Here is a 24,719-nt window from a genome sequence, read left to right on the forward strand (position 1 = left end):
ATAAAATGAAGTTACAAATTAGCTTTCAGAAATAATGTGGATGTAAACTCTTTAATTGCTTTTCACAGAGTGTTCCTTGAATAATTTGTTTTCCTCATTGACACAAGCCCTTATCTCTTCCTTTATCCTTTATATTTCAATTGTAAAACATACAGACTAATTGGATAATATGGTAAAAAGTCTAACCAACAGTAAAGTCTTTTAAGAAGGTCTCAGAATAACAGAAAGTAAGATCTTATAAAGACCTTTCCCCTTCAGTGGGCATTACTAGACCAGGCACTTGGAACATCTTAATCAAATTATATAATCCAATTAATGATGATACTAAGGTGTTATAAAATATACCATCCTCCCTCTATGGTAAAATTTGAAATCTGTAAGTGCTAATGCTGACGGAGTAATTGTGGGAAAGAAAAGTAAATTTTATTTTACCATTCTAAGTTTTTCTGGTTGGTCTAATCAAGAGATTAAAATGAGACACTAACAGGAGAAAAATAACCACATTTATTATGAATGTGCATATAGGAATTCCATAAGAATATGGGGCCTGAGGACGAATGAAGCAGTTAGGCTTAGGTGCCATATTGAGCTAAAGATAAAGAGAGGACATTGTGGTTTGAGACCTCAAAGAGGAGAAAAGAAATTGACATGGAGATGAAAATGCAAATATTTGGTAAACAAATGTTTGCTGGGCCATCTTTAACACTGGGGCACAGAGAGGACTTTGATCAAAATGGGTCTTGCTAGGTTCCTCTTTGTCTACTGTACACTAGTTTACAGTAAACTGTAGTTATCTATGATGATATCTCACTTCCTGGAACAAGTCCTCCATCTAAATTCTTAGTTAAGTGGAAGGTCAAAAGTTTTTTTCTGTGTTTTCTTTTTCTTAAAAATAACCAGCTAACAATAATCAATATCCCAAAATAGGCATAATTTGAGGTGACAAACTCTGCTCCCTCTCATAATTGTAAAGAGCATATCTTATTTTTGAATTGAAAATACCTTATTTGCTATACCTTTTAGTATACTCAGCTAATTTTTTTTTCATTTGTAACATAACTTCATGTCTTGTTGACTGTAGCTTTAGACAAATTTCAGGGTCAAACTCCTTTTTGGTTTTTTTTTTTTTTTTTTTTTTTTTGATGAGAAAGTCAATATGTAAAACAAGGAGTTCCTCTCTTTAGATTTCACTTTTATATGTATTTTCCTGAAAATAGATATTCAAAATATAAATGCAAAAAAATGAGAATAGTCTCTCTTCTGCTGATTGTGACAAGCAAACTGAAAGTAAAACATTTTTGCAGCATGAAATTTAAAGAGAGGAAAACACTCCTTTGAATGAGAAGCTAAATGCTTTCACTGAGCAACTGACTCAGTGTGTGTGTGTGTGTGTGTGTGTGTGTGTGTGTCGGTGTGTATGCTCAGTGTTAGCTTCAAATAGAAGATGGCTGTGAACATACAGACTAATAACAGAAGAATGCTGTGAAAATTGGAGATTTCAGAAAAATCTGTAATTGTTTCTTGATATTTCTACTTGTGTATGTGGACACCAGTAAATTTTGAGACTACACTGGGATCAGCAGATGACTGTGAGTACCCTTTATTTGTTAAACCTGGATTTCAAAGATTCTATTTGCTGTAGTAAATTCAAACCAAGACAAGCGTCTCTAGATGGTCATCTGGAATAGGAACTTCAAAATATTTCTGTTCATACAGATCATCAGTGACATATCATGTCACTGTTTTTGTTCTTAATGAGAATATACTTCACAGTCACATATTTAAATAAGATCATCCTTCACTAAATATTTTGGAAAAGCCAATGGATTTTCTACTATCTTTTGATCAAAGGACAAAAATAAAATAAAATAGAATGGCTGTCCCAATATATTTGTTGTGAAAATAATGATAATATAAAAAATTAAGTATATTTTTTTCTGCCTGTACATGTTGTCAGGCACTAATCTAAGAAATAATCATAGATTTTTATCTCATTCACCCTGTTGCAATAAATCTATGAGGTAGTTATACTTACAATTATGCTTATTTATGTAAACTGAGGTATAAGAATTTAATAATCTGTTCAATATTACACAGCTATTAAAAGCCAAGATTAGAATCTGAAATTAGGTTTCTTGACTCTAAATCACATTTTCTGAACTTCTATATTATGCTGGGAATCAGTTCCTTTAACATCTTAAAATATTCTCCCAAATGATTTGAAATGATTAATACTAAGGTTTAAATGGGTTATTTCTTTTACTCATTTGTCATTGAAGATGATATCCCTAGTTCAACAAATATAATGAATTATTATAATATGTCAAATACTATGCTTAGTGCTAGAAAATAATAGGGAGCTGAAAAGTAAAAAATAGCTGAGTAAACATTGGAATGTTATACAAAATATTTGTGATCTTTGCTATAACAGCTTTGGTACCCGAGGTCTTTGAGTTTTATTTCTTTAAAGTCCATTTGATAAAGTCATGAAAGTGCTTGGGATACACTCTTGCTATTAATAGAATATTGCAGTAATATTGCTTCCAAAAAGTCATTCAGTGCAGGCAATTGGATGATCAGAGTATAAAATTCTGATAGAAACTATAGGTAATTATAAACAAGTAAAAAGTTCTTCTTCCTTCACTTTTCATTACTCTACTGTATTATTCTGAGCTTTCTATGATATTTTATAACTACTACCAAAGAATCCCAAATTTCTACAAATTTTTCTATCCCTGTAGAGGAGGGAAAATAATTTTTTTCTCAACCCTTCTGTATTCTTGACTGAGACACCAAGTGGAAAACAATAACAACAACAAACCAACAGGAAAAAAAAAAAAAAAAACAAACAATTCAAGCACCTACAAAGATGTGGGACTCACGGCAGCCAGGCAATTGAGGCTCATATACCATTCTGAGCTATGGAAACAAATAGTGGTTTGGGGGTTAAAAGGGGAGGAAAGGAATTTGCTGAAAGATGAAAGGAGGAAATGTCTGTTAAACAAATGTTTGACCTACCATGCAGTATGTCTGTTAGATGAAATACTTATCTCTGAGAATAGCTCTCTTTCTGGTACAGATATCCTTTCTAAATTATTTTAAACTGCTAAAGGGGAGGTAAAAATCTTCCCCTAAGTCTGCTGGTTCTAGATTGCCTCCAACTCCACTTACCAAAGTGGCATATTTTGGAGCACATCCTGCTCCACTTTACACTTATGCTGAAATAGTATTAATGATTTGGTTTCTAGACAGCCAGTGTGTTGCCCATTCTTTCCCTATTATTTGTATACCAGAATGACATTTCAAAGTTTAGAAAGGAAAAAAAAAGAGGTAATATTCTAGAGCTTTTTTTCCCTTTTATTGTTGCAAATTAGTCATTCTTTCATTCAATGATTAGTTGCTGAGAATCAACTCTGTGACAGCACTTTGACCCCTGGGGACACAACTCTGAGGAAGAGAAACAAGACCTGTATTGTTACTGAGGTTTTGCTGGTGAGGAATCTGATATTCATAAATTGATACTAGGATGTGGAGTTATGAGAGTGTATCAGGAAACTTGGGGATCAGAAATTGTTTCTTTGAGAAATGGTTTCTTTCAGCACCAGGTGAACTCTACAGCCTACACAAATGACTGACAGGTTGACTGTAAACCTGTCAAGAAATAAGACAATACGGAAAAGTTTAGAAGTAGTGCAGGATTTTGCATAGAGTGCAAAGCGAGTAGGACCATGGGAATAGATGAGACTGGAGAGGAAGGAGAAGGCCATTATCATTTAGGACATTGTAGGCCATATATTTTAGTTTTCATTCTAAAATCACATGCTAACGGTTATAGACCATAAAATACTTTTTACCCTAAAAACAATGGCAAAATATTATTACAAATAATAAGCAAGTTTTTATTTGTAAAAATTACTGTGGTTAAATATAGAAGAATAAAGAGCGTGACAAGACTGCCTGTAGGAAGAACAGTTAGGAAAAACCATTTGATTTGGAATGAGATTATATTAGCATGATGACGTCAGATATTGAAAGCAGAAGGTGGGTATGAGGGTGTTTTTTTTGTTTGTTTGTTTTCCTGTAGGAATTAAATTCAGGATTTATTGGTAAATTCAGCAATTCAGGAAAGTGAGGGAGATGGGCAGGTTTCTGGATTATGCACCATGGCACAAAATTTCGCCATTCGCTAAGATAATACATACTGAAAGAGGCCAGGTATGGGCTGGGAGGCAGTAGCACCTGAATTTCAACTTGTGATGTTACATTTAAAGCATTTTTCAGATTGCTAGTGCATGTAGTATCTGGGCAGGAAATGTGATGTGCAAGTCATTAACATATTAATGTTACTTGACATGTTAATATAGGGAGAAAAATGAATAGTTTTGAAATTTTATTGAAAACACATTGGCCTTAAAAGGAAATTTTGAGAATAGGCTAATGTAAGAATAAGGTTTTCCTGGCTGTTCTCTCTTCCAGATAAGGAATGCACATCTTTGGACAACTCTGGATTGTTGCTTTTGTGCAACCTGTCTTCCCATGCTCTTAAGCTTTAGGCTACCATAAGGACAATACATCATGGGTTTAGTGCCTCTGAGACCAGTGGTTACATATCATTCTAATATTTTTGGTTTTAACTTTGACCTGTTGCATGAGATTATTTTAAAAGACATGGCTTATTTTTAACTTGACAACAAATTAAAAAAATAAATTACACTGAGCATTCAAGTATTTGTATTCATATCTTGTGGTTTAAAACAAAATTGGATGTGGGAATCGGGTAGGGACCTGAGCAGTCAGAAATTTGAGTCATGAAAAACAATGAATTTGTGATGGAACCAAAACAGTCAAGGGTGAAATTAAATAGATTAAGGAAGTCAATTTCCAAGGTACAGGCGTCATCAGCTAACCTGTGTTTTCTGTGGCAGATTATCCATAGACCATAGAGAACAGGATCGCCAGGCTCCCAAATTGCTTTTTAGTCTTCACTTTGACCTTCATTTGGATATTTTGCATACATAATAGTCCCTAGCTATCCCATCTATAATTACTTTTTTCAAAATAATTCTGAATATACTTGTTATTAAAAAGTTTTGTGCATTTCAAAACTAATTAATTATACTTTCATGAATGCATCATTTCAAAACAAACACTGGATGTTATGAACAATGTTATTAATAGGTTATTTTTATGCATCTGACTAATCTCTTTTCATTAGTGTTGTGAGTCTTTAAAAAATTAATTATATTTGGTTTGATCCAGAATAGATAAAGTATTTACATGAAAACATTTTATTGGAGGCCTTGGAACCTTCTGGATCCATAAAGCTTAGTGGAAATCATCTAGAAGGGTCTGACGGGGAGGAAATGTAGCTGAGCCTTTACTCTTGGACTGTCTCTGCTGGTGAATGAATAATGAGAACAGATCTCTGAGCAGCTCTCCAAGGGGATGTTTGTAGGAGCTGTAGCTGGGCAGACTGTAGTTCAGGAAAAGTTCATTAAAACTTTCAGGACTAACTCTGGCCAGGTTCTGGGGATACTGAGGCGAATGTGACACAGACTTGATCTAAAGGAGTTGTGAGAAAAATATACTATTTCCCAGTGGAGAGCATTGTGTACTGCAGGAATACAAAGAAGAGACATTTAGTCTACCAGAGGGGCCCAACTGTAGCGCGGCGGTGAGATGGGGCACGCCGCCGCGGGGAACACCGCTTGTCCCTGGTCCCGGCAGCAACGGCCGTGGGGGCACGGAGCGCGTCGTGGGCAGTGCGGCACTTGTGGATCTGAAGGTTACCGCCTGGAGCCAGCTGAGATGGGAGCAGGGCTCTGAATCCCGTAGAGTCCGTCCGGGGGTTGTCACAGATGGGGGCAATAAACACGAGGAGTCATCGCAAACACATCTCTGTTTGCCAGGAGAGGGGACATGGCACATCCCTCTAGTGGGGAGGCCCAGAGTCCCTTTGTTCAAAGGCTTTTATGGAAAAGGTAATCAGTGGGGCCAGGTAACAGGAATGCACAGATTATCTCAATACATCAGTATGTTAATGTTCACAGAGAATGAGTGATGTTTTGAAGAAAAAAAATGGCAGGAACACACCAATTTACATGGGTCTGAGAGGAGACTAGTAAACAAGAGAGATGACTAAACATGAGACTGTAGTACACATAAGAGTGCCCAAGGGTATAGGGTTAGGGTTTGTGAGTAATTTAAATTTCCTTCCCAGCATGAGCTGGCTAGAGCTTCTGAGGAAAAAACAAAGCACACTTTAAAGAATTTACTTTTAGGCCTTATTTTCCTGAGAACTGCCATATTTGGTTTAGAACTAATTCCTGAATTGTTTTGAGCCTGAGCCAGGCAGGGGGAGATAAGGCCTCCAAGAGAAGAGGAGACCTCTTTTGGATAGAATGAGGACTCGGGCCATGTCCAAGCCGAGCCGAGGGGTGTGGGCCTTTTTGTCCTTTCTCCCTGTTGCCCAATTTCTTGTCTGCTGCCAAAACTCAATCGGAACCTGTCTTAGATTGATTTCTCCAGCCCAAGATAACTTACCTGTCATGGATTATCGATCATCCTATGGCAAAGCAGAGGCAGGAGCTATGCCCCTGCCAGGGGGAAGGTTATGTCTCCTCGGGAGCCTGTTTCTCCAAGGCCTCCCTGATTATTTCCAGCCTTGGGGCCCTCCAGCCTGTTGGCGGGGTTACAGCTCCTGAAACCAGACAGGGTGTTTCCCAACATCCAACCTGAGATCCACAGGCTGCATGTGACTTAGGATGGCTATCAATGTGGCCCAACACAAAATCATAAATTTACTTAAAACATTACGAGATTTTTTATGATTATGTGTCACAATGTATTTAATGTGTGGCCCAAGACAACTCTTCTTCTTCCAGTGTGGCCCAGAGATGCCAAAAGGTTGGACACCCCTGGGCCATAGACTAAGAAAAAGGAAGCTTTTCTAGAAAAGGTGATGCCTTGCCAGGTTCTTGAAAAATAAATAGAAGTTAACCAGGAAAATCAGGAAAGGAAGAAAGTTTCAGCAAATGGCACTGCAAACAAAAACTTGGCTTGTTATGGCTAGAGAAAAAAACTATGAGAATGGAAAGGGTAAGGGAGTTAGGCAGGGCTGAGGTATGGGCAGTTGAACTTGGATTAGCTTTATAAAGAAAGCCTATCCATAAATTTACTAGTAAACAACTGGAAAACATTTTAAATATTTATATCAAACTCCTTTTCCTTCATCATGATTGCTTCAAAAAGTTATTGATTATATTTCTGTATCTCTACCAATATTCACACACAAATTACACAATTTTTGTTTACTGTCTTCAGTGTTGATTCTCTTAACTAAGTCAGTGTGTAGTATAGATAGTCCTGAAAAGTTACTTCTCTCTGAAATACAAATGCAAGATATGTTTGGTAATTTAAGAATTTCTTCTAGTAAGAAATGTTTAGGATTTCTTTACTCTCTCCAAAAATCATCTCTGCTTTCTTGTTATCCCATTTCGACTCCCATATGCATTTTCTTTTTTTTTAATCTAATCGCCTGCATTGTTAGTGAGTTTGTTAAAGAAATGATTCCACATATACCACACTGTACTAAGCCTGTGTTGCTGTTTATCTCTATGTTCTAACCTCCCCCCTGCTCAAGATCCTTGAAAAAAGGAGCTGCTGATTTTGATTCCCATTTTTAGCATATAGTAGTTGCAATGGTAACTCATGTACAGTTTAATTCAATGAGTAATTGTTAAGTGCATAAAAGAATAAGAAACTAGATAAACAAAATATTATAAAAACATGGAAGAAAAGATAAATTCTTACTGGAGTTTGGGTGAGTTTTTATGGTAGATGTGAAATCTATTTTCACCAACAGAAGCAGATATTTGCATGCATGAGTAGAAGCAGAAATTAATGTAGGTAACAAAACTTTCCAAAAAATACAAGGCATATTTCAGCATGAGTTAGGGGTCTGATGTGACAGGAAGCCATAGTGCTTAATTCTAAAGGATCTGGAGATCATAACATCCTTTGAAATGTTATCCCAAACCATTTAGTTCAGAAAAACTTTAAATGATGAAATATTGTGTTTTTGTGCCAATAAGTACCATATTTTACCTTTGATTTGGGTGCCTGAAAATAATTTCTATGGCACAAATAGATGGATGAAATATGAGAACAAAGATTCTGGGAGACAGGTGAGGAAAACATTGAAAGAGTAACATATAGTGACCTATAGTGAACAGCTGTGTTATATGGGGAGGGGAGTGAGGAAGAGGAGGGAGCGTTATGAGTACCACATGTTTTAGATCTAAAAATGTTGTGGCTTGGCTTCAATATTCACAAGGATGAAGAAATTGTAGATTCCTGTGATTTTAAGCTTTACTTGAGAGAGCACATACCTTACAATATAGAATAGTGCTTGTCAAAGGCTTTATTATTTATGCCTATGTCCCTGATAAATAGAATTTTAATAAGTAAATAAATAATAAACCTTGGAATGATCTCCCAATTAACACACATACTTGGCTGGCTTTAGCCAGTTTGATTTACGTTGCTGTCACAGGAGTGCCCCAAGGACATTTAACTGCCTAACGCATCCCTGCCAGGATCACCAAGTACCTCCTAGGAGATTGCTTTGTGTCTCAAAGTGTACATTTGACATCTTGCAAGCAAAGCCTTCATATTTTAAATATCATGAACATCATAGCTTATGATACTATTTATATGCTTATTATCATGAGATTCTTGGCAGGGTATTAGTATTGTTTGAAATAATGAATTAGTCTTCAGTGCTGATTGGCAGGCACTATTCTTAAGGTTTGTCTGGCATAGAAAAATAGACTGTTCATAAGTAATTTGTATTTACTTATTTTAAGAAACACATAAATGCGCTTTATATTATCTCCAAGGGGCACATGTTTTCAAGTTAATGTGTTAATATTATAATAGCATTTCAAATTTGTTATGAGGATTTGACATATTTTTTTCACAAATTATTTGGTGATACAACTGCTATTATATGGTGCTATGCATATCTGTAAATCCTCGCTAAATATACACCTATATTCTTTCTTCCTTTCTTTCTTCCATTTTTCTGATCTGCTTCCACTGATGACTCTGTACTATTGACTCCAGACTGGCAATATGAGGGTAAGATGACAAAAATAAAAATTCCAAACAACCTCATGAGCATTGCTTGTCTGTCTTTGTTTTATTCTCTTTAGAACATTGTTAAAATTTTATTAATTCTCTTTCATTAGACTCTTGATCACAATTAAAGCCCAATTATGTTTGTTTATGTTGTGAGGCTTTAATTACAACTTATCCTTGTTAATCATTTCTTTATGTTATTTCTTTGGGTTAAATTACCATCCCATTATCTCCATCCTGAAGGACTTTTGCTCTCCTGTGGTCTATGCTGGTGTTATCTCAGTAAGATTTGAGTAGTTTTAAAGTATGCAAAGGGACTGTATTATGTATAATATGGTAAGTCATCTCTGTGGTTCATGATTTTTTTTAAATAAAAAGTTGTTAAAAGTAATGATGCATAATTTAATTGCAGGATTTTTCATTTTAAGTTTCAATATACATCTCAATGAATCTGATCTAAGAGTGAGCGCTCCTGTAATTGTGACTTCTTACTTTTGGTTGTTTTTTCTCTTTAGATTGCAAACTAGCTAGGGGAGGACCGCCGGCTACCATAGTTGCTATTGATGAAGAGAGTCGGAATGGTGAGTAAGTTTTATGTTTTACAGTGCCTTATCTAAGAGGAATTTCTTCTAATTTCAATGCTCTATTTGTTATGTGTGGAAGTACCAAATAAAAGCTTCAACTCCAATTCACTAATGGCTCCCTTTTGATTTCTCCCCTGTAAGGGTTTAAAAATGCTACTCCCTGGTATTACTTTACCTGGACTATATTATGAGACATTCTAGAGACTTGCTTAGTTTTGATTGGGAAGAAGTCATTTGATTCAACTCAGTCAAAGAATGAATCCAGATACAGGCTGAATTTTTCTTTGTCAGTAGGTAGAGTTGACTATTACATATAAAATCACCTAGTCATCTGACTGAAATACATTACGTTTGTTCAAAGAAGTGGACAGCAAGGTAAGCCTTAACACTGCTAACTTAAGTTGGCTGGATTCTATTAAGGCTTAGGATCCATAGTTATTAGACATGTCAAGAAACGGTTGATGGGAAAACTGAAAATGCATGGGAACAAAAAGACTGACAGAAAGTATAGAGCACATGAAAAAGTATGAATTTTCACACAGGATGTCTGCTATTATTAATAACTAATATATAATGGATATTAAGTTATTTAAGAGAAAATTTTTCCTCATCAAAACAAAAATATATATAATTAGTACCTTTTTCACAATACCCTTTTAGCATCTCTAAACTTTAATATATAAATATTTAAAGATTATCCTGTATTTGGTAGCCATGAAATAACAATTCTTTTGAGTGCTAGTTTCTAATTCAAACTATTATAATTATAGGAATGTGCTCTGTAGCTTATTTTCTCTACTAATTCTAAAATGGACTTTTAATTCCTCTTGTTTGATTTGTAATTTCTGTCTATTCTAAGCATTGTGTTTTCAAAATTTATATATTTTTAAAAAGAATTACCAAATATAAAAGAACATAATTTTTCATAGAATTCAATCTACGTATATTTTGAAAACTTCTATAATATACATAATATCTGCATTATTCATTTCATTATGGAGTTATTGTTTACCACTAGAAACCTTACTTTTACTTACTTTTTACTCCTTAAAGGCATAAACTTTATTTTTCTTCACAACCTTTGGAATAGGTGAAAAGTATCTACAGCTTTGCTGGACTCTATTTAAACAAATTTAAATATTATACTAAAATCTAGCAACACTTAAAAAAATCACAAAAATTTTAGTTTTTTTAAAATCATTTTTAAAATGTCACTGTCTATTAAGCATCTATTGAGCCAATTGGAAATAAACTCTATATGTGTCTGCAGAAAAGGAAATATATAAAAATATCATACTGGAAAAAATTTTCTGCCTCACATGTACAATTATGGTTTATTTATGGTTAAATATTTTCCTGTGAACAAATCTATATTCTCTAAATGTTCTACATTGAAAATGGTTTGCTTTTCAAACAAGAGAATTTTTTTTAAAAAGGACAGGAGACCAAACTATGTTTTATTTTTATTGTTCACCAATTCCCTTGAACACATAATCTGAGCTGAGCTAAAACATTGAATTTAACTAAATAATTTTGTTTTCATGTGTGATTCTATATGGAACTTGTTCTGCCAACCTGGTAGTTATAGCCACGGTTATGATGATATTATGTCTCCTGTTACGTGGATTAGATCCCAGTTTTCAAAGGATCTCAGGCACTCTGCAAAGACGTTGCCTGTATAGTGGCACGTGAAAGCTCAGTTTTAGTTTTAGAAGAATATGACAGGATACAGTGCAGTCATGTGCTCTTTCATTGGCATATTTTGAAGAAACTGCTAACTCCTCAGAATGCTGCCAAAGTTATTTGAGTATCACTGCAAAAAATATAAATAACCAATTCAGAGACTAAATGGTTTACATTTTTCTTTTACATTAAATTTCTGTTATAAGGTGATAAAATGAACCTCTGCCAGATATTATAATGTAGTGCGTAATCACCCTTATCTTAAAAGTCTAAAGGAAACAATACATGAAAATGTTTTTATATAATTTTTTAGGCAATCTAAGAAACTTCTTAATAAGATCATTAATTCTAGTCTTACTTTTAAACTCTCTTAATTTCCTTTCCCTGCATTTTAAATGGTAGTAATAAAACATGTGGGTTTTGTAGTCTACCAGTATAATAAGCACTCATTTCTAAAGGTTCCAGGGCTTCTTACAAGTAGGGCATAGCAAATACTTTATTAAGCTTAACTAGTAAGTTTACTGGGTGTCAACTTGCCTTTGCCATATGTTATTGGTGTTTACTGATAAACAATCTTATTGGTAAATACATCCTCTACTAATTTATAGCTTTTAAAAAACTCAGATATATATATATACACACACACACTTAATTTTCTTATAGAAATCATTGAGGTACATTTATGGAATGTCCATTACTTGTCACATGCCTATGCATCTTTCACAATTTTTATACCCTGTTGGATGGAAATAATCTCTCTTTTTGTGAATATGTATGCTAAACGTATTTGCATATTTGTAAATATTTGAAAGAGTTAAACAATTAAGAGGTGGAGATTCATAAACTCCTGGGTCTGATTAGATTTACTATCCTTGGTCCTGTTAGAATTTTCCCCTCATTGCTCATTTTCCTCAGAGGCATATTGAGAACAGATTCATTATAGCACCCTTGGTCTCAACAAGGAGTTCATTTTCTTTTTTTAAAAAACATCTTATTTATTTATTTTTAGAGAGAAGGGAAGGGAGATAGAGAGGGAGAGAAACATCAATGTGTATTGCCTCTCGAGTGCCCCCAATGGGGACCCAGCCCACAACCCAGGCATGTGCCCTGACCGGGAATCGAACTGGTGACCTTTTGGTTCACAGGCTGGCACTCAGTCCACTGAGACATGACAGCCAGGGCTCATTTTTTTAATAAATTATAATTTATCTATTATGTTATTACAGTTGTCCCAATTTTCCCCCTTTGTTCCTCTCCACCCAGCTCCTGCACTCCCTCAGGCAGTCCACCTGCCATTGTTCATGTCCATGGGTCATGTGTATAAGTTCTTTGGCTACTCCATTTCCTGTACTGTACTTTACACCCCCATGGCTGTTTTGTAACTACCTATTTATACTTCTTAATCCCCTCATCTCTTCACCCATTCCTTCTATACCCCTCCCACTTGGCAACCATCAAAATGCTTTCCATATCCACTCTGTCTCTGTTCATCTCATTTATTTAGTTTGTTTTAAAATTCAGTTGTTGACACGTATGTATTTATTGACATTTTATTGTTCATAGTTTTGATCTTTGTTTAAATAAGTCCCTTTAACATGTCATATGATAATGGTTTTGCGATGATGAACTCCTTTCCTAGTTTGGGAAGCTCTTTATCTGCCATTTGATTCTAAATGATAGCTTTGGTGGGTAGAGCAATCTTAGCTATAGATCCCTGATGTCATGACTTTGAATATCTCCTGCCAATCCCTTCTAGCCTGCGAAGTTTGTTTTGAGAAATCAGCAGACAAGACTGTCTTATGGGAACTCACCTGTAGGTAACTAACTTCTTTTCTTTTTCTGTTTTTAAGATTCTCTCTTTATCTTTAACCTTTGGCACTTTAATTATGATGTATCTTGGAGTGGGTCTCTTTGCATCCATCTTTTTGGGACTCTCCATGCTTCCTGGACTTGCATGTCTATCTCCTTCAACAAATCAGGGAAGTTTTCTTTCATTATTTTTTTCAAATAGATTTCCAATTTCTTGCTCTTTCTCTTCTTCTCGCACTCTTATGAAACAAATGCTGGAGCTCTTAAAGTTGTCCCAGAGTCTGCTTATACTATTCTCATTTTTTCTTTTTTGGATCCTTTTTCTTCTAGTTATTCTGACTGGTTGTTTTTTTGCTTTTATATGTTCCAAATCACTGATATCCGCTCTCCTGTTGTTTCCCTGTAAATTGTTCTTTATTTCAAGTAGTGTATTCTTTATTTAACTGGATCTAGATCTTCATTTATGACTGGATCTTTTTTTTTTTTTTTACGCTGCTGAGGTCCTCAATAAGTTTCTTGAACATCCTTATAACCAGTGTTTTGAACTCTACATCTGATAGATTGCTTATCTTCATTTCATTTAACTTTTTTCCTGGAGTTCTGATCTGTTCTTTCATTTGGGCTGTTTCTTTGTCTCCTTGTTGGCAGTCTCCCTGTGTTTGTTTCTGTGTATTATGTAGAGTTACTTTGACTCTGTGGCTTGGTAGTGTGACCTAATATAGTGGGTGTACTGTAGGACCCAGTGACACAACCTCCCCTATCACCCAAACTGGGTACCTGAGATACACCATTCGTGTGGGCTGAGTATACCCTCCTCTTGTAGTTGAGCCTTGGTTGATGTTGACAGATCAATGGGAGGGATATACCCAGGCCAGTCAATTGCAAGGACTGGCTATGACTTTTTGCCATCAACTTCCACCCTCCATGGAGGATCAGCTGTGCAGGGGCATGGTGGTGGTTTTCTGACACGGTTTGTAGCTTCACTGGGTGCAAGGCCCTGGGCTTTCCTGGGTGATGCAGGCCAAAGTCAGCCCCTACCTATGTTTTGCCTGGGGCCACCCTGCCTGAGCTATCAAGCAATCTGAGGTGTCTACCCCTTGTGCTCAGCTTGGAGATTCCCAGGCAAAGCCAAACTACACTGGCTGCTGCTAGTGTTTGGCCTGGTGCTCACTGAGACCAGCTGTTGTTTATTTGAGAGGAATTAGGAAGTTGTGAAGTGTGAACCAAGACTAGCCCTTCATTTGTAACAGCAGTTTGTGTGGCCTATAAGTTGGGTGGGGTGGAGTCTCTGGGGATCTTCAAGGTGGGTTAAACAGTGTTAGCCAGGTTGATAGAGTCTCAGATATGGCAGCAGCTTGCTGGCTCTGTGGAGGGAGGGTTTAGAAAAGAGACAATGGCCTCCACTCCCCGTGATGCCAAACACCTCTGTTTCTTCCATTATGTCACTGGGGGCATTCAATCTTCTCCCTGGTCCTAGAACTCAGAGGGGATGTGTCTGAGTAGGTGTGTCTGTGTATAGGTTCTTTAAGAGGAACTGCTTGGGGCTCCAGAAGTTTCTTCCACTGACTCAATCCCCACTGCCAGCCAGAAGTCTTAGAGACTTATCTTCCAGACACTGAAACTCTGTGCTGGGTGGCCTGGTGTGGGGCTGGGACCCCTTGCTCCCAAGATATCCCTCCCAAATTTTTATCTACCACACATGGGTGAGGGGCCAGCCCAGTCCATGTCTGTACCCCTCCTACCAGTCTGGGTGGATGTGGTTTCTTTCATTCAAAAGTTGTCAGACTTCCATTCAACTTGATTTCTGATGGTTCTGAGAGACGATTGATCTATATCTTAGCTGTAATATTGTTGTGGTTGTGCAAAGAGGCAAGCCATGTCTTGAGTCATTTTCATTACATCTACAGAGAAATCAAGTTTATGTTGTAAGGACACAAATTCAACACATAAAAAGACACACTTTGGTTCCTGACAACTACCAAAAAGCTCTTGGGCTAGTATATAGAACATGTTTAGTGCATAATTACATTTAGAAAGGAGAATGTATACAGAGAAATAGACTTAGAACACATCATCTCATTTAATAACATGAGGATTTCTAAAAAATTCTTTCTGGAAAACATGCATATATCCAAATCCTGAACATGGATGTGTATGGCAACTTAATCCATAAGTACCAAAAATTGGAAGCAAACAAGATGTCTTTCAGTAAGTGAAAGGATAAATAAAATATAGTACATCCAGACAAATTCAGTGCTAGAAAGAAATGAGCTACCAACCAATGAAAAGACATGGAAGAACCTTAAATATCTAATTACCAAGTGAAAGAAGCCAATCTGAAAAGGCTACATACTCTTATATACTGTTTAATCCCACTATATGATACTCTGGTAAAAGGAAAATGATGGGTAAATTAAAAAAAAATCAGTAGTTGCTGGGAAAAAAAATGAGTAGACAGAGGATTTCTAGGGCAGAGAAAATACCCTGTATTCAAATGATGGCTATGTCATTATACCTGTGCAAAACCCATTGCATGTATAATACCAAGAGTGAAATCTAAGGTAAACTCTAGACTTTGAGTGATTATGATATGTCAATGTAGGGTCAACCTACATTGTCAACCCAAATGCACAGCTATAGTGAGTGGTGTTGATAATGGGGGAGACTACATATATGTGGGGACAAAGTGTATATGAAAAGTCTTGGTATCTTCCTCTCATTTTTGTAGTGAACCTAAAACTTCTCTAAGAAATGAAGTCTTAAAATAATCTTTCTGGAAATATATGTTCTAGTTTCACGGATTCTGAGTAGCTTATGACATTGAGTCCTTACTGGGAGGAGTGAGGCCAGGAGTAGCTATGCTGGAACTATTTAAAGCTTGCTCTGAGTGCCTGCCAAATCAGAGCCCTGGCTGCTTTACAACAATTATGGAATGGCATTCAAACAGGCTTGGGAACGAGTGGTTCAGACTAATTCTCAGAAATTGGATAAATACATAGACAGTGTTGAGTCAAGGGAACCAGACATTTTTTAAGTTATGGATTGAACATAACAATATGATTATACAAAATTGGACGGGTTCAGAGGTAAAAGGATATTGCTATCTATGTGAGAGATTAGAGGGTCCATTCTAAATGTCCTTTATGGATATGTAAAGTTAAAAAGGTATTGTGAACTCACAGCAAATTTGAGAAAGGAAAGATGACACTGAATATCTTCACAATGTGAAGGCAGCTGCCAATAAAGGATGACACAGCTGATTCAATAAAAATGTTTTCCCATCTTTGTCAGGGCAATTTTCAAAGCCAAAGTGAGAACCGAGATGAGTATTATAGACCTTTCCTTACGTGCTCCCAGGGAGACAGAGGAGACCATATAAAGAAACTGCACTCGTTTGGTCATTCCTTGCCCAGGAACGGTTTAAGCACATAGCTTAGCCATAAGCTATGTTAGCTTAGCCATAAGCTATGTTAGCTTATGGTTAACATAAGCACATAGCTAGGAGCAGGAAGGGAGGTATGTAGAGATTGGATCTTCATTTAAAACAGTTATTAAGGGACATTTAGAAGTTGTTTCTGGCAGCCTTTTCCTACCATTGTCAAAATCACTAGGCTTGGCAGAGAAGAACATTAAACTTTTATGTTGATGTTTTTTATTCTTTATAGTTGCCAATTATTTATCTCTCCAGTTTACAGTAAGGAGTTCGCCAAACTGCCCTGCTGGCCTCCAAGGAGTCCCAAGTAGAGTGGCACACAGTGCTGGTAAAAGAGGCCTTGTACTCATGGAAAGAATAACTTTAAATAACCAACATGTCTTCATGAATATTCCCATGGTTCAAACAAAGTGTGTGATGTGATACAATTTTTTTAAGTACCAGTTTTCACAATCCTCCCCTTTTTGTTTATTTATCTTCATTCTTCTTTTTCATTCCCTAAAAAAAGTAAGGTTTAAAGTGGCTGAACATTTTGCAAGAAGAGCAATCAGGGTAGACATAGACTGACCACAGAATAGCTCAGAAGGCCACTAGAACCTCAGATATAAGACTACATCAGATGTTGACAAAAGAGGGAACTGAGGAATTAAGTAGGCAAGTGTCAGGCAACCTGGGTGACAGTATTCCTCTAGGGTAAAGTGAAAATGTTGAGGGTATGACCAAGAGGTTAAAGGTGCTAGGAATATAGCAGATGGAAAAATGTTTCAATAATAGTTGCCATAGACAGAGTCCTTGACTTATGTAAATGCTTGAAAGAAATATTATTAAAGGTTGAAATTCGTATTTGGGCTGGTCTTTAGGCCATGCTTCTTGTTTTCTTCAAGGTGTCTAAACTAGAACACCTATTCAAGACTCTTGAGTTTCATTCTCTCTCTCTATCACTCTCTCATTTTATGATTCTGGTTATTTCAAACAAGGCACATAATTAAGTGTGCCCTACATAATTTACGTATTAAATCAAATATGAAAGACAAGATATAATCTTAGATATTAAGTTTTTGAAAAATTACAGAACATTACTCATAAAAATAAAAGAGAGAGGTAAATCTGGTATATATTTCTTATGGGAAGGATAGTTCTAAGTGTTTGATTTTAACAATTACTTTCTATGAGCACTTTTGTCTCACCTCCATTCTGTGTTATTGTCTCATTGCTAAGGTAAATAGCATTTGTCCCTTTCTTTGATGGCTTTCATTAACAAATCTCAGAATACCTCTACATGTGAAAAGTGGATAAATTAAAAGGAAAATTTAAGATGAATAAAATAAAATATGATTTTATGCAGTAGACTACTGCAACTCTAATAGAAGTTCTATAAAGAGTAAGGTAAATTAATAGATGACTATATAAGTTTATAAAATATTGAAACACATTTTAATATTAGTCTTAATTTTTTTATTTTAAATAATCCTTTTTCAAGATTATATAAGATTATCAGTGCTGATATCAAGTAAATGATCTTTTGCTAAATATGGCAGTTTTTTGCTAACTAAAAAAATATTGTATATTCTTTTCGTTTTAGATTTTATAACATACTAACTTGATTCTAACTGCCAAAATATTAAACCTTATTATGAGACATTAGTGTCCTTCTGGCTGGATTGCTTATGGATGTTGCATAGCAGAAAAATCATGATTCCAAATTTTTTTGTCATTGTATTTTTTACTTTTCCAAGTCATCATCAAGTCATGTTGGGTTATTTTCAGTGAAAGCTATACGCATTGATGAGGAAATATAATTTTTCAATGTTATGAAGGAGTTAAATGATACTGTCCCAAATCTGCCAATATTAGACCTTAGTTGATGAAAAAAAAGTAATGTCCATTCTTCATATGTTTTAAATTTAATACTGTAACTGTAAGACGACTATCACAGTGGAAAACAATTTAGCTCTGCACATTACTGTTGAAGCTATATGTGCAAGGATACATTCTGCTTCTTTTCATTTGTGCCAAAGATTCATTTTCTAAAAAGGTCAGCAGCTATAATCTTCTGAATGTATAACTCTGAATTGATAAGTAAATAGAAAAGTTTCTAAGCATTAACAAAATAGGTTGGTACTTAATATCCTCAAGTCATCTAGAATTTTATTGACATGTAATCGTATATTTAATTTATGATATCCTTTTTCTCTTATGTTTACTAAATAGCACCCAATATGTAATGAGATTGCTGGGGCTAATGAAATGATCATAAAACAAGGAGCAAGAAAAATTGACAAAGCAGATAGAAGGAAAAAAGCCATCAAGCTAGGGCATTTTATACAACTCTAAAAGTTAGTGACCCTGCATTTACTGTTTAAATTTCAGAATGCCAATGTTATTAACAATAACAAAAAGATCCAGTCATGCAAAATAAACCCTGGTTTCTAACAAATTAAAAACATATTTAAGAAAAGACATTCTATTCTAATCGTACATTTTATTTTTGTTTAAATCCTATATTGTAATCTTATGTCTAATAGGAATAAATCTGAATTATATAGAATTAAATTGTCACAAACACAAAGACATTTAATCATAAATGATGTTATAATAAACAATTTTTTTCTATAGGGATAATAACTAAATCATAAGCTACTAAGGCAAACGACTGAAGCTAGTATTGATTTCATTTGCACAGACTGTTGGAACATGGACCATGGATCTTGGAGGGCAGTAAAAAGGAGGGAAGGACTATTAGCTTCTATTCATTTATAGCCATGTATTGAATAGAAAAGAAAATCCCATAATTTTGTCTGAATAATAGGAAATTCTATATATTAAAGATGAGTCATTCTAATTTAAATTTTGTTTCTTTTTACAAGCCAAACACGACATATCTCTGTGTCTCATGTGGCCCACACATCACCAGCATTTTGACTTCCAATTCAGGCAGCAAGAACGATAGAAGTGAATTAGGATGATGTGAAAGACAAATATTCTTCCAAATGGGGGAGTGGAGGATCCATAGGAAGACAAATTTTTAGGAGGGGTGTTGGCTTTGATTTTTTTATATTTTTTTAATTTTTTTTTTTTTTTTCATATCCAACAGTGTTTGCTCTTAGGTTAAGTAATTTTGGAATTTAGTTGGGGAGTAAGTCCCTGATGAAAATTATTTAAGAACTTATGGATGGAAGAAGCATCAAACTTCAATTACTGGCCTTAGAATAAAGCTCCTGAGAATTTGTTTTGCCAGAATCTTTCTTAATCAATGTCTACATCTGCACATCCTCTAAATGCTCTCTTCAGTCTTTAGATTCTATCATTCCCCTGCCCCCAAAGACTGTCTTTCTCAAAATGCCTTTTTAGTACAAATGGTTCTATCATTATCACTTCTGCTCCTCATGATCAAATATTGGCTGCTAGATTATCGATCTTTCTTGCTGAAGCTGTAGGGCTAAGAGTTTTCTTCTCTGTTAGGACACTGGAAATCTGAAATGGGCCACTATAACTTTTGAATAATCAGCAGTGTAAAGGCCTTAGTAATTACTGGATGAAAACAGTAATCCCCAGGTCCTTCGATACTTTCTTGAACTTAAAATGCCTCCTATAATGAGGTAGAAGGCAGAATCTGTCCCACAGAATACATTCCAGGTCATCACAGGTGGGGAAATAAAATAAGTCATCCCAGACACCTTTCTCAGTCCAGCAGAGGAAGGGGGTGACACTTCCCTCTAGTGGAGGAGGCCTCTGAGCCCTTCTCTTGAAATGGCTTTTATTGAGAACCATATATGCAGGGGTATGCAGCATGGATGTAAAGCTCATCAATCAATGTCAAAAGGCTATGTTTACAGAAAACAAACATAGGCCATAGATAACAATTGAAGGAACATGAGACATTTTCCTCAGGTCAGAGTGGCACCCACTCAGGCCTGAAACCTGGGAAATTGATCATATTCTATGCTCAACCCTAAACATCAGTACTTATTAACTTGAGTTAATGAGTACTTTGCATTCTTAGCAAAGTAAGGTTCATAGGATATAATGCATTCCTTTTCCAGGCCTAATTGTCCCTGGGAACTGCCCGATCCTGTTTAGGGCTGTACCTGCCTTTAGTATTGTTTCAAGCCTGAGCCAGGCAGGCAGGGCAGAGACGCCAACAGATAAGGAGACTTCTGTCAGATAGAATGAGGACTCCGGCCATATCAAAGCCAAGGGGTGAGGGTCTTTTTCCCCTTCTCCATGTCCCCCAAGGCCTTCCCTGATGGCTCCTATGTGACTGTGCCTGTCTTAGGTTGCCCCTGCCATCGAGGAGTCTTACCCGTCATTGACTAACCAGCCATCCTCCAGGGCCAAGCAGGGTGATGTGAGGGGGACGGGTTTTGCCTCCTCAGTGGCCTATTTTCCCAAGGGCTCCTTGCTCAGCTCCAGCCTTGGGGACCTCTCGCCTACTGGTGAGGTTACAGTCCCTGAAACCAGGCTGGACGATTCTCAACACTACAACAGTGTTCAAAACAAATGGTCAAATGCCACATATTTCTAACTGATTACCAATGTAATTAAATTAAATATGCTTACAAATGTGCTATGTGGATTAATAAATATGAAAGTACTTGGTATCATTTCATCTATAGCTACTTTCTAAAACTGTGAAGTATATGTTTATATTCCTATCAGGTGGCGTAGTTTAAGCAAATGGTGCATGCTTATTCCTTAGAACAAATGAAAGTGGATCTCTTCATTGCCCTCAATAATAAAAGGTTTGAAGAATTGTCATAGCTATGCACTCTGAAAGTATACTCAGCTTGGTTTACATACAAATGGATATTAAACAGAATGTGGAGATATGATAATATGCTAAAGGTGCTTTCTTGTCAACCTCTGGTGACCAGCGGCAAGGTGTTTTTAGTATTTGTCTTCATTTTTGTTTTCTAGAGTCTGCTTTTTGCCAGTCAATAATTCTTGTTTCTCAAGTCTTAAGTGCTGGCTGGTTAACATAGAACTCTCCTTAACTCAAGGCACCAAGAAAACAAGGCTCTTTCCATTATAACATTAAACTACATATATATTTTTTTTACCTAATCTTGTTCTTGCTGGTATTTTTCTCCTTCTTTGTTTGCTTTTGAAGATTTACAAGTGTACAAAACAGTGATTTGAGTAGTCAGACTTGTGCTCATTGAGAAGGTTGCATGGTAAAATGGTTTTAAGGAAAAAAAGAATAACTACCAATCAAGGTTGACTAGAAAATCATCTTCCCCAGTTTCTGTTTTCTGCTTTACAATAAAACAGCTGGAATAAAAGGTAAATGGAAACCACCTGATTATGATTCTCTCATTCCTTACTGGAAACCACCTTTAACACACCCACATAATTGTTTTTGTTGCTGTTATTTCAATTAGCCAAGCAATTATTTAATCATTTATTTAGTCATTTCTTTGAGATATGCTTGCTGACACTTTACATTGTGTGAGTCCCTATTCTAAGAATTAAGGATGCATTGGAAAGAAAATAGGCATAGCTCCTTGCCATCTGGAGGCAGAGGCAGGGCCTCTAGTGAAGAAAAGTAAAGGAGAGCGAGGAAAAAAGGAGTGATGAGCAAGTGGGGAGGCAGGGGTGCTGTTTCAGGTAGAGGATGTTTCTCTGAGATCTCATGCGAGCAGAATTCAGTGCAAAATTAGGACTGAAGATGTGAGTTGTGAATTTAGCTAGAAAATGTACACATTACAGATGGAAGAAAAACGGTTCAAAGGCTCCAAGGAAGAGTATTGCCGGTAAGTTTAAGATATGGTAAAAAGTTAGCGAGGGAAAACGAAAGGTAACAAATGTGGTTGAAGTAATAGAGAAGATGGATGTTGATTGAATATATGCAGATGAGTCAGAATTTTTTTTATTGATTTGGTAACGAATCATTTGATAGTGATTTCAACTAGCAAACTATAATTTACTAAGAATAATTCTTCCAATTCCTCACTCAGTGTCCTAATTTGTATAATTCAAAATTTGAATAGACAACTATGTGTGTATGGATATTTATAATCTTAGATCATTTTATCATTTGAAAAAAATGTGCTCCATTGAAAAACAGAACACCAGAAAATACATTAACTAATGCAATTTGGCTTGGTGGTATCACTGCCTCATTTAACACATAATAGAGGATTAGTGCAGCCATTCCAAAGGTCAGTGTGAAGATGACTGTTTTCAGTCACAAATTGCTACTGAGTGTCTAAGCTTTTGATAGTGTGGTGCCATCAAAATTATAACCACTGATCTTTTTGTTATATTACAATGTCTTCAGAAAGGAAAATTCAGTGCTATAGGATTCACATTTCTGAGAAATCCTCTCAACTATTTTCATTCTGCTTAATAACAGGGTCATCTTTAAAGAAGCATGTTTTGTTGAAAGCGTTGATTAATGTGCTTGGATTTATCTCAATACTTAGGATAGGCAGGGTGTGGGCCTTATTAGTGAGGAAGTAGCATCTTATCAATAAGCTGTAGATTGATTTACTATTCTTAAAAGTTTTTTTAGGCCTGTGAGGACCCTTGTTGGCACCAGTCAAACTAAAGATTATAAATGAATTAAAAACAAAGTGAATAATTTAAATGCTAATCTCGATAGTTTGTTCCAAACCTTAGAAACAGTTTTAGATTTCTTTGTGTGAATATACTTCATGGAACACTGTTATGTGCAAAGTTTTTCTTTTTACAGTACTACTGTAGAAAGAAAGTATTTGCAATATAGTATTTGTATTACTAAGGATCAGTTTATACCTCTGCTTAGATTTTCTTCCTGTGATGAGTAGCGAATATGAAAGAGAATCTTGATTACTAGAAGGAAAGGGGAATGAGGGAGGAGGTAGAAGAGGGTAAAGGGGGGTTAAATGTTAAAGGAAACTTGGCTTGGGGTAGTGAACACAGTACAATATACAGATGGTGTATAATAGAATTGTACACCTGAAACCTGTATAATTGTATTAACCAATGTCGCCCCAATAAATTCAATAATGGAAAGAAAGAAAATGTTTTATTTGTATTAGTTGAACATTCTTTTGACACCTTGATCTTTATGTCTCTCAAATGATGTTTCACAATGATTAGGTTTTTGTCCGTTGATACCATTTGTTTTTTAGAATCTATTGAGTCCCAGAAGTAATTATTTCAGTTTCATTTCAGTCTATTTCAAAAAGCCTAATTCTCAGAAAACATCATTTTTTTCCCCATACTTTTTCATTCGTCACTGTATTCAACTAATTGTCCGTGTTTTTGTTCTTTTTTCCAGTCAAGGCAAAACAACTAAAATTATATTTGACTTCGAAGGGACCAAATACCAGCAATTTGAAATTGAATGAAATAATTATTGATGACTCATAAAATCCTAATGAAACTACCAACTTTATGTATTTCTCTGGTTGGAAATCCTTATTTTGCATATATTATCTTTATCATTGCATGTGAGTGAAATATTGATAAGAAACTGTGTAGACAAGCCTGTGATGACATATCTGCTTTTTTTTAGAAGGCTTCAGAGATTATCTTTTGGACATCAGTTTTATGAAAGCATTCAGCTTAAATTAATATTTTTGAGGTGCTGTGTTGTATTTAAGTATTAACGTGAATTTAGCATTGCCCTCCATGGCGTGTCTGTCTTTAATTTCATATAATTTTTAAATAACTGACTATTGGTTACAATGAGGGTTCTGGGAAGATGTACCTTTTATTCTGTGACATAGTCATTCAGGGATAGCATGAATATTCTTGATATACAAGTTCTGTCTGGAAGGTACCTAGCCATGTATAATGAAAAATAGAGACATTTATTGAAGAAGATGCAATATACAAAAAACATTGTATATATGACAATGACACCTCAGTCTCCTTCAAAGTAGGCATTTGGGACCTCACACAGTTCTAATCACCGTCAGCTGCCGTGTGGTATTATCCTAAATCTCATCAATAGTCTGAAATCTCTTCCCTTTCATGGGTTGATTTTAGTTTTTGGGGAAAGAAAGCCTGAAGTCACAAGCCACCAAATCTTGGCTGTAGAAGGGCTGAGTCACCTGAGTAATTTAATGTTTCACCAAAAA

The 24,719-nt window shown here is 35.7% G+C and overlaps 1 protein-coding gene across 13 annotated transcripts in view; it reads left to right on the forward strand.

The window, feature by feature from the left end:
• The window catches only part of PCDH15 (protocadherin related 15), a 704,528-nt gene that overhangs the window by 77,731 nt on the left and 602,078 nt on the right, over nucleotides 1-24,719 (forward strand). For 10 of the 13 annotated variants that reach the window (XM_054572779.1, XM_054572777.1, XM_054572778.1 and 7 more), the window contains exon 2: nucleotides 9,657-9,722. The exons of 2 other annotated variants lie outside the window; for them this stretch is intronic. In XM_054572779.1, coding sequence (XP_054428754.1) covers nucleotides 9,657-9,722 — 66 coding nt within the window. Of the gene's footprint in view, nucleotides 1-9,126; nucleotides 9,142-9,656; nucleotides 9,723-24,719 lie in introns of all 13 variants that reach the window. One more of the 13 variants, XM_054572772.1, reaches the window with a different exon arrangement.

This window comes from Pteronotus mesoamericanus, unplaced genomic scaffold, assembly GCF_021234165.1.
Source record: "Pteronotus mesoamericanus isolate MK-2021 breed Mesoamerican mustached bat unplaced genomic scaffold, CSHL_Meso_final contig_24, whole genome shotgun sequence".
NCBI lineage: Eukaryota > Metazoa > Chordata > Mammalia > Chiroptera > Mormoopidae > Pteronotus > Pteronotus mesoamericanus.